This window comes from Mastomys coucha, unplaced genomic scaffold (assembly GCF_008632895.1).
Source record: "Mastomys coucha isolate ucsf_1 unplaced genomic scaffold, UCSF_Mcou_1 pScaffold18, whole genome shotgun sequence".
Taxonomy (NCBI): domain Eukaryota; kingdom Metazoa; phylum Chordata; class Mammalia; order Rodentia; family Muridae; genus Mastomys; species Mastomys coucha.
Window position 1 is genome coordinate 5247620 of NW_022196900.1, and position 18041 is coordinate 5265660.

Sequence of the window (18041 nt, forward strand, 5' to 3'; positions counted from 1 at the left end):
TTCCCCTCTGAAAAAAAAAAAACCCTGTTCCCTCCCCCTCTGCCTGCCTTTCTTAGTACCATGTGCAAAATGCACAATTCAAGGCTACTAGAATTCCTAGGATTATCCTTAGCGCAGAGATCTCCTCCCACTTGGCTTCTACCCACTGTTGCTCTTGCTCTCATTTGCAAGGTAATCACCCTTTAAGTAAGAAGCAGGACTAAGGGCACAGCCCTGGCTGGCACAGGGCCTTCTGTGACGATGCCCCTCCCTGCGGCACTGTCCCCGAGGACTTCTCTGTTTAGTCTTTGGATGTATATCTTACTACTTAAATCACCCCTCTGTGGACTTGTAGTTTTCCTTGTTCTATAAGCACAGCAGAAAGCGGGCATCTCCCTCTGGTCCTTTTTTATCCTTTAAAAATGCTTTGTTCTGTAACATGTTTCTCAACCTTGGCTCTGTTCTTCATGTTTGGGACGAGCTCATTCTTCGATGTAGGTAGTGAAGCATGGTCTGTACTTGCTAGAGGCCCAAAGTACCCTGTCCTGCACACTCCAGCAGAGCACAGGCTTCTGCTAAAAGTTCCTCATGCTGGGGGTAGTGGCACACGTACTGTGGAGTACTCCTACCTTTAGCCTTGGAGCTTGGTGTCTTTTTTCTCTATTCCTCCCCACCTCCCTTTTGAGTGTTAGTTTAAGGGCATAACATTTTTTTTTACTTTGGTAGTTGTGAGCCTATATTTGAGTATCAGAAAAGCTGGAAACCTGGAACCAGACTCTTCCTTGGGAAGAGAGGCTGGTGGGAGAGTGGCACCTGAGGAGTTGAGACCTGACGGATGCTGTAGGAGTTGCTTAGTGCTTCTATAGTCAAGGACTTGAGGGCGGTGGATTAACACGGTTGAGATCTGCTCTCTCACAGTTGAGGGTGGGCACAGTTCAGTGTAGTGGGGGCCAGGGAGTAAGCAGAAGCCTACAGTGGTCAGCATGGCAGATGGCCCAGAGCACCGAGTCTGTCTAGTGAAAAACCTAGCAGAGGAGCAAGATCTGCTCAGGGACTCAGGTAGGCTGTGACCATTTGATAAACAGGTAGGCGGGTCCATCTCTTCTCTTTGAAGTTTATGAGAAGCAGGCAGACAGGCAGATGGCTGCCTGTGTCCTTGAAGGAATGCTGGGTAACAGATCCAGCACCACATAAAGGTTTTCTCAGAGTGGGTTTGGGATTGAATTCTGGGTGCCCAGCATGTATGGCTAGTGCCTTTATGCACTGAGCCATCTCACTCACTTCTGTTTGGGTTTTGAGACTGGTCTCATGTAGTCCAAGCTGACCTAGGACCTGCTGTGTAGTGTAGGATAACCTTGAACTGCTTTCCTGTCTCTAGTGTAGGATTACAGGTGAGTGCCGCTCCTCCTGGTCGTCTACAGTGCTGGGGACTGAACCCAGCTTTTGGAATGGTAGGTAGTAACTACCAACCGAGCCACATCTCCACATCTAAGTTTTTGTTCCATTAGTTGAACGTAATGTCATGCTTATTGGTCATTTAAATGTCTTATCAGTATTCTTTGCCTGTTTTCTTTTAGAATATATGCTTTTTGTCGAATTCCTTCCTTTAGTCAAAAAATATGAATTGAGCTCCTTATACACACTAGGACTGTTCTAAGTCAACAGAGTGGCAAAATGCTTGTCAAGGAGCTTGTGTCTGAATGTCATGAGGCATAAAATATAAATTAGTGGTGCTACTAAGGGCTGGAAAGCAAATAGGAATGCCTGGTGTGGGGTGCTGTGGTAAATATGGGCAGGCCATGCCAGGCCAACCTTCCCTGGCATTAGGTGGAGATCTGAAGAAGACCGACACATACACTTTGCTGGCGCCCAGCACAGTCATGACAGGCCAAGGGAACTGAGTGCTGAGGCCTGAGGCAGGCTGCTTTCACTAGTGACTACAGGTTGGAGAGGGAGAGGGAGACACTACATGAGTTGGAGAGGCAGCAAGAAGCAGGATGGACAAGAGGAAACAGACTACCCTGAGCCAGGTGGGGGGGCATGTGGGGGGAGGCTTGGAGTAGTGAGGTGCCGTGACTTGCCACACTATTTGAAAAGAATGTAAGAGGTAGTGGGTGAAGACGGAGACTCTAGGTCCCAGCGGTGCAGTCTGGATGAGCAGTTAGCAGCCTCTCGCAGTGTGCCACAAGAGCATGCAGACATAGCTGAGGATGCTGGGAATATTGTGAGTGAGCACAACCAGTTTGCTGAGGACTGTGGGTTGAGATGAAGAGTAGTTAGGAGTTGACAGTTGGCAACGCTTCCACCACTCCCCAGGGGCGGGGAGGCTTGTGAGAGGCTGCAGTGGTGATACCCTCGTGATTCGAAGACCTTTTTGTGTGATTGAGTGTATGTAGTGTTCTTTCCTTTAGGCAGGAAAGGCTTTTCCCTGATGGCTGCTAATCTTGTTAGTGTTTTGCTCTTCAGAAGTGTAATGTGTTTACTTTGTGGTGATAGTCTTACAGTTTTGGTTTTGCAGTCATGTCTGGAAAAATTCTAAAAGCAATTTCCCTTGATTTTTTTTAAAGTATTCTTAGGATTTTGCATTTGCATTTTTTTTCTGTTTTCTTTTTTCAAGACAGGGTTTCTCTGTGTAGCCCTGGCTGTCCTCGAACTCACTCTGTAGACCAGGCTGTCCTCGAACTCAGAAATCCACCTGCCTCTGCCTCCTAAGTGCTGGGATTAAAGGTGTGCACTACCACTGCCCGGCTTTAATTTGGATGAAGTTAGTATTCAGGGATGCTATGAATTAACACATTCAACTTTATTTAGGTTTTCTCAAATAATTATCTTGTTATTCTAGCATCATTAAAAAATTTGATCTCTGCTCTAAGAAATTATTGTATCATTTCCCCAAAGTTGGGAAAGAGTGTATTTGTGGCAGTTTCTATCAAAAGGTATATTGGGACTAGAGAGATGGCTCAGTGGGTAAGAGCACTGACTACTCTTCCAAAGGTCCTGAGTTCGGATCCCAGCAACCACATGGTGGCTCACAAACCATCTGTAATGAGATCTGATGCCCTCTTCTGGTGTGTGATTACTGTAGTATTACGCCGGAGCGAGCAGGGCTGAAGGTCCAAAGGGAGCGCAGAGGTCCTGAGTTCAATTCCCAGCAGCCACACACATGATGGCTCACGGCCATCTGTACAGCTACAGTGTACTCATATGCATAAAATAAATAAATAAATCTTTTTTTTTCTTTAAAGGTGTCTTGACCTGAGTTAAGGTTTAAGAACTTTCTGGTTTTGTCTTTGGTTGATGATAATAGTGACCATAATGTCTCAGTTAACCAGATTGTAAGCATCTCTCTCCTCAGTGTCTTCCATTCTTGCAGAAATGTTTGCCTTAGAAAATGCTTTTAGATGGCTGCAGCGATGGCTCAGTGGGCGAAAGCTTGTGTGTCCCACAAGCCTGCTGACCTGAGTTCAACAACTAAGAAGCCCTGTAGAGGGGGAGGGGCCAACTCCTTAGAGCTGTTTTTTCACCTCCACATCCTTTGTGGCACACATGGGCCTGTATTCACACGCTCATGCTCACAGAATAATAATGTCTTAAAAAAGAAAGTGAGGGGCTAGAGAGATGGCTCAGTGGTTAAGAGCCATCCAAAGGTCCTGAGTTCAAATCCCAGCAACCACATGGTGGCTCACAACCATCTGTAATGAGATCTCACGCCCTCTTCTGGTGTGTTTGAAAATAGCTACAGTGTACTTACATATAATAAATAAATAAATCTTTTTTTTTTTTTTAAAGAAATTGACTTTTTTCAGTTTGTTTTAGTGATTGAGAGCTCTGCCCTATGCATCATTTTTGTTTTGTTTTGGGGGTGGGGACCAAATCCAAGATTGTAAACATCTGGGCAAACTCACTACCACCAAGCTCATCCCCTATCCACTGTGACTACTTGTGTGTGTGTGTGTGTTTGTTTTTCAAGATGGGTTTTTCTGTGTAGCCCTGGCTAGCCTGGAACTCACTCTGTAGACCAGGCTGGCCTCTGCCTTCCTCTGCCTCCTGAGTGCTGGCATTAAAGGTATGCACCACCACCACCTGGCCACTGTGATCTATTTTAACCACATGTCCTGCTATCAAATACATTTTGCTGTCACTTCACTGCGTCAGCTGATAATTGCTCTGAGATGATCAACTCAGCTTTGGCAATATAAAACGAATGTAGTATTCTTCTTGCTGTTCATGTAATCATGGTATGGATTATGGATTCCAAAGCCTTTAGTATATATGTCTTCAGTGTGTGTGTGTGTGTGTGTGTGTGTGTGTGTGTGTGTGTGTGTGTGTGTGACTGTTACAGTCTCAATGCTGTAGTCCTTTTCTGATATGTGTATAATTTAGAGGTGATGATAGGATTTAATTTACTGGATTTTGTTCTTTTTGGCCAGAACTGGGAGTTGTTCTTAGTGTTGACTGAATCTTGTAGTTGGTTAGAGAAGCAAACCTTAGCATCCCATTACCTTAGAATATCAGCAAGGTGGGTTGGACCTAAGTCTTAATGTTTCCTTTGCTTTTTTGTAGAGAGGGAAATACGAAGTTCCTAAGTGGCTCTCTCCCAGTAGCATTCTGCTTCTCCAGCAGATGCTTCAGGTAAACTTTGTTATTTATTGTTACGTAATAGAAGGTCATTGTAATCGTTTGATTTAACTTTTAATATCTGTGGAACTGCTGCATTTATTGTTACCTGTGAGCTTAAAAAGGGTTCCACTCATATCATGTATCTTGTTCTCTCTGGGAACCTCTACTAGTTATATTGTAAACACAGTTGCTTTAGAATTTGCCTGTCTTTGATGATGTGCCCTTTTTTCACACTCATTCATTCATTCAGCAGTCATTCTGTTTTTTCTAGCTCTTGCATATTAGGCATATGGAAACTACTCAGCAAATGCTTGGATGAACTGATGTATAGTCTACAGCCTGTGATCTAGTAGAGTGCTTTTCAAACATCACCATGTGTCAGAGTTGCCAGGTAGACTTGTTAAAACACTAGTGGGCCCCATTCCATTTGTCTTATCTAACAGATCTGGGGCAGGACCCAGCATTTGCATTTCCAAAAGGCTCCTGAGTGGTACTGATGCTGATGTTCTGGGGCCACTTTGAAAATGACTCTGATGGGATGAAGGTGAAAGTCTAGGTATTCATCCTATTAACCAGTCAGTAGTAGGCTTACCTCCTAAACTGTTGTGATCTATAAAATGAAAGGAGCATGGCTGAGCCTACTTCACTGCTCTGTGGTATATTTTAGATACGGTGAGTTGGAAATGCTTGGAAAAGGAGTATCTTATTAGTAAATTATTTATCTTCCAGTTTTCCATTGATTAAGCCATCTTTACCATTAATTTAAAATGTACCTCAGGCTCACCCACCTTGATTTAGTAGAACCAGACCACCAAATCTCCATAGTCAGATTGAAAAATGCCTTGGCCTTTCTTCTAGACCCCAGACTTAGTCTTTGTTGATTAATTTCTCTCTCCCCACATCTGAACATCACAAATGGAAGGGAAAGGTGTGCTTTTCAGCTTGTTCTATGTTATTGTGAGTGAATCGGAAGTAGAGATTGCATATTCAGTGTGAATGCCCTGCTTTGCGCTCACTTGAATACTAAACTGGTGAGTCTTCCCCATGAATAGGTTTTCCAGCAAAAAGACTATTACATCATACAATAGATTGACTGAACTTCATGAATAATGTCCATAGCAATGAAGTTCGTGTTTGTTAAACATTTATCTTGTAGGCCTGTGTTGGTTGCTATAGTTTTCTTGCCTCAATTGCCTTTTTAAAAGAACTCATTCCAAGGCCATTTTAAGGTCTTTGACAGTGTTATTTGTGATGATAACATTTACATCTATTCGGGTGCATTTTGAGTTCTCAGGAGAAAGGTGTTGTAGTCTCTGTTTGAAATGTACTTCAATGGCCACTAGGTGGACCCAAAGAAACGGATTTCTATGAAAAATCTTTTGAACCATCCCTGGATCCTGCAAGATTACAGCTGTCCCGTTGAGTGGCAAAGCAAGACTCCTGTAAGTATGGTGAAACTAACTACCCAGTGGTTTGTTTTCACAAGTTTGTGTGACGTCAGAACCTGCATGCTGTGCTCTAAACATGGAAGAAAATGTATTTTGCATATTTACCTGGACTGATGGTGGAGACTTACAGCCCAGTCCTATGCTGCCTGTCTGTCTCTGGGCCAGTAAATGTACATAAATCCCCAGGAACCTTGAGAAGCAGATCCTGTTGGGAATAGTGACACCTGTCTCTAGTTCCAGCACTTACTGCCAGCAGGTCCTTTTTTCCATTCTGCAGTGCTTAATGAGTATGTTTAAAAGCTCCCAGGTACAGTCAGGATTGTGAACAGTGCTCTGGAGTCTTTATTGTTGTTGTTTTGAGACGGGGTTTCTCTGTAACTTTGGCTGTCCTGGAACTCATTCTGAGAACCAGGCTGGCCTTGAACTAAGAGATCTATCTGCATCTGCCTCTGCTTCCCCAGGGGTAGGATTAAAGGCCTGTGCCACCTAGGCCTGGCTGCTGTGGAGTCTTGACGGGGTTATTTAACTCTGCTTAACCTGTCTATTCATTTGTGGAAATAGGTTGAACTTGTTCTGCTTTCCAGAGTTATGAAATTACATTAGTTTTTAGACATCTAAGCCTGAGGAATGTTTTGCACCCTTAATATTTATTTATTAGCTCATTAAAAAATAACAGTAAGAGTTGAATGTAGTGACACATGCCTATAATCCCAACACTTGAGTCAGGAGGATTGCAAATTTGAGGACAGCATGATCTATACACTGAAACTATCTCTAAAGAAAAAGCAATTAATAAATCTGTTATACATTATGAATACATATTTTTGTGAAGAAAAATCATTTAAAAATAATTTGACAAGGGAGTGGCATGTTGATGACTTTACGAACTTCTGTGAGTCTGGACTAATAGAAAATACCTGTATAGTCAAGTTTTCTGTTTCTGCATTTAGAAAATGCAGCCTTACCCACACAGAGGGAAAAGGGCAAGTGTTTTAGTAATATTTTCAGATAGTTCGTGGTAATTCCTTAATGTTGTTTGTTTCTTTTTTTAAAAAAAAAAATCTTTGTTTTAGTTTATGTGTGTGTGGATGCTTGTCTGCACCCTGGGACCAAGGAGGACAGAAGGGAATATGGGGTCTCCTGGAACTAGAGTTGCAGACTATTGTGAACCACCATGTGGGTGTTGGGAACCCAACCTTGGTCCTAAGTAAGCAGAACAGTCTGTCTAGCCCTCTGTTTGGTGGTTTTTTAAAAGATTAGTTGAAGGTGGAGTATGGAGTCACATTGTTGAGCACTGTGGATTCTCCCATAAAGCCCATTAGTTTGTTCATGGCTCTTTTCTCCAAGTACCACTTACTGGTCATGTGGAAAATATTTGTGCACTGAGTTGTGCAGGTTTTCCAATGCTGACACATTTTTGACACAAATACCATCTGTTAATTTACTTTGTTGGGCTTTGACAAACTATTTCTCAAATACCCAAATTTGAATAACCAGTACGGAGTGATATTCTGTGACTAAGATGGCTGTTGAGGCTGTATCCCAGTCACATAGATTCTTTGCTCAGACAGCAATGGCTTTACATCTGACACCTCCATCTTATAATAAACACACACGCGCACGATGTTGACATGTAGAATAATTCTTTTCTTTGCTTCATCAAGGGTTTAATTGAATCTGACTTATTAGGGGAATTGTGAGTCCATGTTTTCTACGGAAACCTCAGTTTCACTCGTTGTTGTGCTGTAGCCCAAACGTCAGCACTGGGGAACTGTGAGAAATACTAGTGTTATAAAAATGGTATGGACACTGGAACGCCTCAGGTGACTGCAGACCACACTCTAAAGAGTGGTCTACTGTGCAGGACACTCTCCTCACTGCTCTCACAAGCACATGTGATGCACACACATGTGCACATACCATGTACACCCTGTGCACACACACATGCATGTACTCACGTACGTGCAGCTTCACATATGTAGTTAGGAAAGGGAGGAGTGCCCTTATAGCCTCTACTCCTGTCCTGTGTTAGGGCCATACAGACTGGACTAACCCCCTCTCCCCCATTTTCCTGTGATGGCTAACTCTCAGTGTATCTCTTATCCGTATTCTCCCTGGCCCTCCATGATGTAGTGGATATCTATTGAGTAAATGCAACCTAATCTAGTGATTACCGATGCCAAAGCCTAAGAACCATGTGAGTGTCTGAGCAGGTCAACAGGAAGAGCAGGGAAACTGATGTGCCCCTTGTGAGGTGGAGATTGGGGGTGCAAATGCCTGTGTTCAACCATTGGGGGTCATCATTTCTCCACGTGTAGAAGGCTTTGCATATCTTTTGAGCCATGATTCTAATAGGATAGAATACACTACTATTCATGTTAGAATAGACACCAAAGTGAAGTATGTGCTCCATTGTTTGTTCTTGAGACACAGTCTCATGTAGCCCAGGCTGGCCTCAGACTTTCTGAAGCTAAATGTAGCTTCATTTTTTCCATGTAGCTAAAGCTGGCATGGAATTTCAGATCCTCCTAACTATGCTCCTGAGAACACTCTCCCATTTAAACAAACATCAGAGGTTTTGAGGGTTTGCTTTCTGTTCTTTGTTTTTAAATTTGGGGCATAGTATAAAGTGAAACATAATTTTGAATGTTCCCAGGGCATACAGTTTTATTTATATCTTAATATAATTGCTGGTCAGCTGTGGTGGCACAGATCTATAATCTGAGCTCCTGGGAAGCTGGGTAAGAGGATGACAAATTTGAAACTGATCTTGTGTTTTGGGAAAAAGAAAGGAAAACAGTTAACTGATATTCAGGATATGGGGGCGTATAGTTGTAATCCTAGTTCTTGGAAAACCAAAACAAGAGGACTGCCATGAATTGAGGCCAGCCTGGACTACCTAGTGAGTTCTAGGCCAGCCATGGCTATAGTGTGAGACACTGTCTTTTTTTGTTTTGTTTTGCTTTGCTTTGCTTTGTTTTTCTAGACAGGGTTTCTCTGTTAGCCAACTCAGAAATCCGCCTGCCTCTGCCTCCCAAGCGCTGGGATTAAAGGCGTGCGCCATCACTGCCTGGCGAGGCACCCTCTTAATAAAATGAGATTATTGCTCAGTGGTTAAGAGCATATATTTACTATTCTTGGAGAGAACCCAGGTTTGCATCCCAGCACTCATGGCAAGTGGTGGCTTACAACCTTCTGTAACTACAGCTCCAGCCAGGGATCTGATACCACTGGCCTCTTCAGGCCCCAAGACAGACAGACAGACAGACAGACAGACAGACAGACAGACACACACACACACACACGCACGCACGCACACACACATACACACACACACACGCGCGCGCGCGCGCGCGCGCGCACACACACACATGCACACACATGTGCACAGAGAGAGAGAGAGAGAGAGAGAGAGAGAGAGAGAGAGAGTAATAAAAATAAACTTTCAAATTTTACTGGTATTTGTTGAATTCTACATTAGCATGTTACTCTGAGAGTCAGGCTCTATATTTCACTATGGAATGATATGGGTAGAATTCTTTGGCTAGTACTTTTTGGTAAAGCATTGTTTCAGTAGCCTTTGTTAACTTATTCTGCCTTTGTACTAGCTCTCTGAATCTGGGCTGTTATTGCCCTCCTTTGCAGATGGAGCAAAAGGACGTACACTTTCGTGAAGTAACACAGTTGAGTGGCCAGTATGCATAGAGTAGAGAACCAGACTTTGAATCCAGTCAGGGGCTGCAGCCTGGAAAGGACCTGGGAGGTTAGTTGATTTAAGCACGGGCCTGTATCATGCCTGTCTGCCACATTCCTTGTCTGGTGTCTGCTGGAACAGAACCATAGACAAGTAGCATCATGATGTGGTAGAAAAGTCTGAGCCAGGAATCAAAAATGCCAGTCTTGATGGGGGGGTGGGGCAGATGATCTTCATTTCATCATTCCTGATCAGCACCCTGGTTAGTGTCCTGTCTGTAGAGTCCTGGTGCCTTTACCCATCAACTTACCCATAGCTCTCCCTCCTTGCAGAGCTGCAGTGGGTGAAATGAGTTGTAAACAGAAGAGGTCTAAGGATTGTTGTCGCCTTTTGAAGGATTTGCTTTTTTCTTTCAGTGTGTGTTATCAAGAATGAACTATAAAATGATTCTGATTTACTTGGATATTTAAGGCATAGGTGCTGTAATAATTCTACGCATGATCTCCTTGTGCTATTTTCATGCACAGGTCTGGTACTCTAGTATTGTATCAAATAGAAGTTATATTCAGTTTCATTTTCTGCCCTAGTGAACAGGAAATGTAGCAGGCACGGATAATCCAAAATAATTGGCTACCTTTGGACATGCAGTTTTGTCCTTAACCTAACCTGAGTACACATAGCTGAGAATTCAGAGCACCATCAAACTATAGAGCCCCGCTGGAGGACTCAGTTTGAAATGAGAGACTTTCTCAGACCTTTGTCACCCTGTTCTTTTTTTTTTTTTCTAGTTCAGGAATCCAACAGAAAGCACAGTGCCTCCTTCACGACTGTCCTGCTTTTCCTGTGATAGCACATGTAGATGCACAGGGCGGGGTGGCTGGAGAACAGGCTCTTGTCTGTTTCCTTTAAAAACAGGGGGCTTTTGTTTTGTTTTTCATTTATGTGTGTGTGTGTGAGAGAGAGAGAGAGAGAGAGAGAGAGAGAGAATATAAGTGTGTGTGTGAGAGCGTGAGTGTGTGTGAGAGAGACAGACACACACACGGGGGGGGGAGAGAGAGAATATAAGTGTGTGTGTGAGTGTGTGTGTGAGAGAGACAGACACACACACACACAGGGGGAGAGAGAGAATATAAGTGTGTGTGTGAGTGTGTGTGTGTGTGTGAGAGAGACAGACACACACACACACAGGGGGAGAGAGAGAATATAAGTGTGAGTGTGTGAGTGTGTGTGTGTGTGTGTAGGGCAGAGAAGTCAGCTCTTTCCTTCTGTCCTGTGGTGCTTAACAATCTCAGGCCATGGAGTTTGATGGAAGGAGTCTTTACTTCCTATGCCATATTGTCAGACCTGTTTTTTTTTCCTTTCTTTTTTTCATTTAAATAGGGTCTCCCAAAACTGGAGAAATAGCTTAGCATTTAAGAGCACTTACTGCTGTTGCAGAGGACTGCATCCAGTGTCCTGAACACACATGGTGACTCACAACCATCTGTAACTCCAGTTCCAGGGAGTCTGACACTCTTCTGACTTCTTTGGATTTCAGGACATTGGTGTTGCACACACAAACACTCAGGCACACTCATACACAGAAATGTAAAGTCCTGTGTAGCCTGTGCTGGCCTTGGATTTGCTGCATAGCTCAGTCTGACATCGAACTCTTGATCCCTTGTCTTAACTCCTTAGTGTTAGAATTATGGGTGGCATCACACCTGGTTGAGAAGTATTTCCTGCTTAGGGGGTAGCTTGGGTATGGTAGGAACTCAGTATTTTTCTTCTTCCTTGAGCAGTGCTATCCATAGGAAGATGCCCAGCTGGGTGTTGAAGTGTCTGTGGCTTTTGAGGGTGAGGTCATCCTACATGAGGAATCTCCTCTGAGAGTCACAAAAGCTAAAGCAACATATTGAATATATGTCTTGGCACTTTGGAACTTGGCAGTGCCACTGGTATAAACCTGTGTGGGCTGTACCTTTTTCAATAGCATAAGTTTGTCTTGATCTGTTCAGTCTGTTCTAGAATGGAGTACCATACATTGGGTGGCTGGGAAGTTTTAGACACGGCCTGCGTGGTGTCTGGGGATGACTTGTTCTTCTGTTTGTAGTTACTTCCTTCACATGTGCCATCCTCCCACAGTGGAAGGTGTGGAGGGTGATTCGGGGCCTTTCTGTTCATATGGACAGGTCCTCCTCATCTCACCTTCCACCTCCTAACACTCAGGTTGGTCATTAGGGGTCAGCGTCCAGTATTTAAGGAACACAGACAGTGGACCACAGGAAGCTCATTGTCTTTCTGTTTCTCTCTGTTCATGAAGGTGGGATAAGTTTCTCAGGAGCTCACTATCACTTGTGTGTGGCCCATGCTGTTGGTCGTCATGATGCTGCTCTCCCTTGTGCAAGGCAAACGTGCCAAATTCCAAGTAGCTCATTTAGAGGGGAAGGATGTCTGTAACAAGAATATTTAAATTTCTGAAAGTTACCAAACTTAAAGAGGAACTAGAATTGTGTATATTAGTAAAAATAGTTGAGCATTTTATAAGGGCCTTGTCTGTTTCGATTCTATACTTGAGCATTCCTGTGTTACGTGTATGGTGAGACATGTACCATGTCTTTTACAGGTGATCAAACAGGCTCAGGGAGGTGTACATACTTGGCATACTCAAGATCACATGGTTATAAAGTGATGTCACAATGAAAACCAAGATCTGTCTAATCTCACAGGCTGTTAGCTGTCAGGCTGTGCTGAATCAGTAGTGAGAGATCCCATGAAGACAAGCTTAGGTGACAGGCTGAACACCCCAGCTGTCCCGACTTCCCTGCAGAGGAGGACTTGAAGCAGGAAGTAGACCATTACTTCCTGGAGCTGTTGTGGAGAGAATGACTAACTTTGGAAGCCATATTCCTCGAGATTTTCTTCACATTCTATCTTCTGAGTATTTTCCAACCCAGACAAGGCCATTCCTGTCATTTTGTTCTTAAGGACTTTGGTAATTGCTCTTAAGCAAATTGAAATTTAAGTCAAGTTTCAGTGTGTTGACATTGTGGTGTGCCGTGCCTTCAGTGTGCCTGGCTATGCTGTATTTGTCACACACTATCACATGGCCTGTTGGGTTTGTGCAGTCCTAAACCTGACCCAAAGTGCAACACCACAAGTCAGGGTCACTCTTTGGCCACTTGTGTCAATGCTGATTTCTAAACATGTGATCCCTTTGCTGTACAAAAGCACTGACCGTCAGTCAGGTGATGGCATATGAGAGCTAGGAGTGAACTCCTTTCCCTGAAATGGTCGTGGGCCTCTGATGGCTGGGAACAAATGAGGAGCTCTGCTGCGCGGATAATGCAGCTCAGCAGTAGAGCACGTGCCTAACGTGAGGTGGTGGGTTCCGGTCTGAGCACTGCCAAAAAAAAAAAGTCATAGGAATGTTGATGTATAGCCAAAAGTTTGACAAGCTCACGATTATGTTGATTTTAACTTTCAAAAGAACATACCTGCAAATAGTATGTGAAATTGTGTTTTGTAGTTGACTCACCTTGATGAGGATTGCGTAACTGAGCTTTCTGTACATCACCGCAACAGCCGGCAAACAATGGAGGATTTAATTTCGTCGGTAAGAAATGCAGCATGGACTTAAACATGGTGACTTTTGTTTCATTGTCCTTCTGTTTTGTTTGTAATTGATAGTGATACAGCAGTTTTAGGACCATGGACCATGATGAATGTAACTGCACACTGAATATTCACGGATGATACAGTTCTTTACTTGTGTCTTCTGGGTGTTCTCATACAATCTTCTCTAGTTTACTTATTTGCTTGTTCTGTGTGTATGTGTGGGTGAGCACATGCTACGGTAAGTGTGTAGAGCTCAGAGGACAGCTTGTGGGAGTTGCTTCTTCTTTTTTTACCGTTGGGTTTCAAGGATTGAACTCAGGTTGTCAGTCTGATGACAAGTGCCTCTACCCACTGAGCTCTCTCAGCATCCCTGGACACAAGAACATTCTACACTTTGGACATTGATTAGAGAGATGTAGTGCTTACATAGTTGAGAATCCACAGAGAAGTGGTAGTGCTCATTTTCACAGTTTTAAATTCTCAGATGTAGAAACCCGGTTCTGCTGTAAGCATGAAGAGGACAACATACTTCCACATGCTTTCACGGGTAGGCATAGCCAATGGTAGAGTGCTTGCCTAGTGTGCTTGAAATTCTGGGTTCTGTCTCTAGCACCAGAACAAACGAGAACAAAAAGCTTTGTTTTCAAGCAGGGGCTTGTATTGTAGTCCAGGTAGTAGGCCCCAAATAACATGCCCTGTACTCTGTCTGACTTCTGTCAGACACATGCTTGTGTGTGTGCGCGCGCGCGCGCACACACACACATATACACACAGAGTTCACTGTACTTCAGGCTAGCCTTGAACTCAGTCTTTCTACTTTTGCCTTTTCGGTACTGGAAATGCAAGCATCTGCCACTGCCCAGCTTATACCATAGTTTTCTTTCCTAAAGACAACCCTGGAGCATCATGCTGTTCATCCCTAGCGTGTGAAACTAATCTATGACATTATTGGTAAAACTTCTGATGTCAGATTGCATTTGCTTTTTTAGGTCTTTGATATTCAGGCTAAACCTGTAGTCTTTTTCTAGAGAGTAAGAACTCACTCTCTCTCTTTTTTTTTTCGAGACATGAACTCAGAAACCCTCCTGCCTCTGCCTCCCAAGTGCTGGGATTAAAGGCGTGCGCCACCACCGCCCGGCCCGAGAGAGAACTCTTAAGTTTACAACTGAGTCCCATCTGGGGTGGCAAGTGAGGAGCATACCTCTGTGTGCTACTGTTCAACACTTTGTCTTTGTCATCTGTGCTTTGTATATTTGTTTTTTTCCATAGTCCAGGATAGAAATCTTTTTTTTTTTTTTTGGTTTTTCAAGACAGGGTTTCTCTGTATAGCCCTGGCTGTCCTGGAGATTACTTAGGCTTTATATGATTTTTTTTTTCTCTCAGAAAGGTTGAGGTTCAGAGAGTTCACATTTGTTCTAAGTACTTTCCAGTTTGAGATAGGGGCCAGCTCTGTATAGCCTAGGCTGGCCTTGAACTTTCAATCCTGCTTCAGCCTTCTTAGTATTGGAATTACAATGTCACCATGCCTAGTCTTTACTTTCCAATTAATTAATTAATTAATTTTGGTTTTTTTGAGACAAGGTTTTTCTCTATAGCCCTGGCTGTCATGGTTGTTCTGGAACTTACTCTGTAGACCAGGCAGGCTGCCCTTAAACCCAGAGATCCACCTGCCTCTGCCTTCTGAGTGCTGGGACTAATGACATACAGGGCTTTTACTTTCCAATTTAAAGATCTTTGGAAATCCCAACTTGAAGATCCTCTAGGGTTGTTATAATTGCTAAGGCAGTTTGGAGCTCTGTTTTTATTTTGGGGCTACTTTGACAAATCAGTTCTTGTGACTATGCTAATATGGTACCGATGATTTTTTTTGTTTTGTTTTTTGTTTGTTTGTTTGTTTTTTTCGAGACAGGGTTTCTCTGTGTAGCCCTGGCTGTCCTGGAACTCACTCTGTAGACCAGGCTGGCCTCGAACTCAAAAATGCTCCTGCCTCTGCCTCCCAAGTGCTGGGATTGAAGGCGTGCGCCACCACCGCCTGGCGGTACTGTTGATCTTTGTGACGAGACAGAAAAAACACTGACTCGCAGACTGAAGCTCTGCAAACACTCCTACAAGTGCTTTTCCCTTTCCTTTGTCTGCTTGCTTGTTTGCTTGCTTTCCTTTTCTTCTCTCTCTCTCTCTCTCTCTCTCTCTCTCTCTCTCTCTCTCTCTCTCTTTTTTATTTTGTTGAGATAAGATTTTGCTCTATAACCCAGACTGGCCTGGAATTGCCTGTATAGTCAAGGCTGGCTTCAGATTTCCACCAGCTTTCCTGCTTCAGCCTCCTGAGTGCTGGAACTAAACATTTGACTTACAATACATGGCTTCTAAATTTCTTATTAATAAATGCTGATATGAAGTAGTCAGAGTCTCCTCTGGCTTACACTTTGGCCCATGTCATTATGTCTGTCCTGAGATTCCAAGTAGTGATGCTCAGGCTCTGGCTTCACTCCCTTACTCTTCCTGTTGTGAGTGGTTCTGGGCTGGGGGCGCATACATAGATCAGGGAGTTTCCCTCGGGTGCGTATGCCATCTCCCAAGAGTCTGTGAAGTTGACATTGAACGGAGCACTTAGAAAGGATTGTACCACCCCGTATGGTGGTCATCCCTTTATTCCTGGCACTCAGGGCAAATGCAAGCAGATCTTTGTGAGTTCAACAGCTGGCTCGGGCTACATAGCAAGTTCCAGGACAGCCAGAGCTATGCAGAGACCCCTTCTTCAACAAAAGTAGGGGGGGTGGTCAGTTGTCAAGATAGCTCAGTGGATAAAGGGCGCTTGCTGCCAAGCCTGGAAACCAGACTTTGAGTCTGGGACCTACATAGTAGAAGGAGTCTGTGGACCCTTTGACTTCCAGATGTGTAGACTCCCACAAGTACACTTTTAAAAGGTTAAAAGTGTTTATAGTTTTCTAGAGAGAGAAACTATTTTCTACCAGGCAAACCTATCAGCATGAGACATTTACTTTCAGAGGAGGGAGTGACCTCACAGGAAAGGAGGCAGGGCGGGAAGCGACTACATTGGCTCCCCACCCCGCCTGCCTCCTCAGCTTCCTGTGCATTGCATCACAGGGGTAAAAGGGACCACAGCCCAGAATGTTTACAAACGAGTGGCTTTTGCCAAGGGTAAAAGGAAGCATAGGCGTGTGTAGAGAAAGCACATAAAGTGTTGTAAGGTAATTCCACCAGGAACATACAGACGATCTTAAAGCTGAATAGAAAGTCTGTTCTAAATGTCTAAAGCACTATCCAGAAGTCATTTACAGTGCTTAGACTAGGTTAGTGTAGTGACAGCCTCCCCCATTATTTTGGTGATACTGAGGGTTGAACCCAGGGCCTCTGGTGTGCCGGATGAGTGCTGTAACACTGAGCTAACTAACCTGCTAACTAACTTCTTTCTTATTCTGTGTCTTTCAAACAGGGTTTTTGTTGTTGTTGTTGTTGTTGTTGTTGTTGTTGTTGTTTTTAAATCTGTTTTCAAAAGGTGGCCAACACACATGGCATGATGGATGTAGAGGATCTTTAGTGTAATTTGGGGAAAAGGAAGAATGCTTATCATTTTCATTTAGTTCTGTAGTTCTTTCTCTGAAGTATTTTCTGCCCCCCTTGCTATAATGTGTGCATAATTACAGTGCATAATTACAGTGCAAAATTCCACTGTAATTATCACAGCATACAGTATTTTTTTTTTGGTTTTTCGAGGCAGGGTTTCTCTGTGTAGCCCTGGCTGTCCTGGAACTCTCTCTGTAGACCAGGCTGGCCTCGAACTCAGAAATCCTCCTGCCTCTGCCTCCCAAGTGCTGGGAGTAAAGGCATGCCCCACCACTGCCTGGCTTAGCATACAGTATTTTATACTCTTCCTAGAGTGAAAGGACCAATATGAAAATTTCAAGTCATTTCTTATATGTGAGCCTATATAAAGTATTAACAGATAAAATTAACAAAAATCATGTTGCTGGTGGCCCTGTGTGCCATGCCTTCTTTGGAGCACATCATGGCATTAAATATTACTCCATTATTAAAATTTAGCATTTTTTGGTAAGGACAGAAGCTCATAGTCTGAATTTACTTTTGAGTCTGTAAGTATTTCCTGAAATCTCACTAAAACAATAGAAAAGGGATTTAAAAAGTCAGAAGCTACCGGGCACTGGTGGCGCACGCCTTTAATCCTAGCACTTGGGAGGTAGAGGCAGGCAGATTTCTGAGTTCTAGGCTAGCCTGGTCTACAGAGTGAGTTCCAGGACAGCCAGAGCTACACAGAGAAACGCTGTCTCAAAAAAACCACACACACACACACAAAAAGTCAAAAGCTTTCCAGGATACATATATAAACAGGAGACAAAGGGATGTCAAGACATTTTTTATTTTTGAAAGATTTATTTAATTTATATGGGTACACTGTAGCTGTACTGATAGTCGACCCCGCTTACTCTGGCCCTAAATATTTATTTATATCTAAGTACACTGTAGCAGTCTTCAGACGCCCAGAAGAGGGTGTCAGATCTCATTACAGATGATTGTAAGTTACCGTGTGGTCGCTGAGATCTGAACTCAGGACCTTCAGAAGAACAGTCAGTGCTCTAACCCGCTGAGCTATCTCTCCAGCCCCAGACATTTTTTTTTTTTTTTTTTGGTTTTTTTCAAGACAGAGTTTCTCTGTGTAGCCCTGG

General features: G+C 43.5%; 1 protein-coding gene across 2 annotated transcripts in view; it reads left to right on the forward strand.

Moving 5' to 3' along the window:
• Positions 1–18041, forward strand: part of Melk (maternal embryonic leucine zipper kinase) — a 91643-nt gene that overhangs the window by 24879 nt on the left and 48723 nt on the right. For both annotated transcript variants that reach the window (XM_031377267.1, XM_031377266.1), the window contains exons 9-11: positions 4543–4611; positions 5943–6041; positions 13250–13336. In XM_031377267.1, the coding sequence (XP_031233127.1) occupies positions 4543–4611; positions 5943–6041; positions 13250–13336 (255 nt within the window). The remainder of the gene's footprint in view (positions 1–4542; positions 4612–5942; positions 6042–13249; positions 13337–18041) is intronic.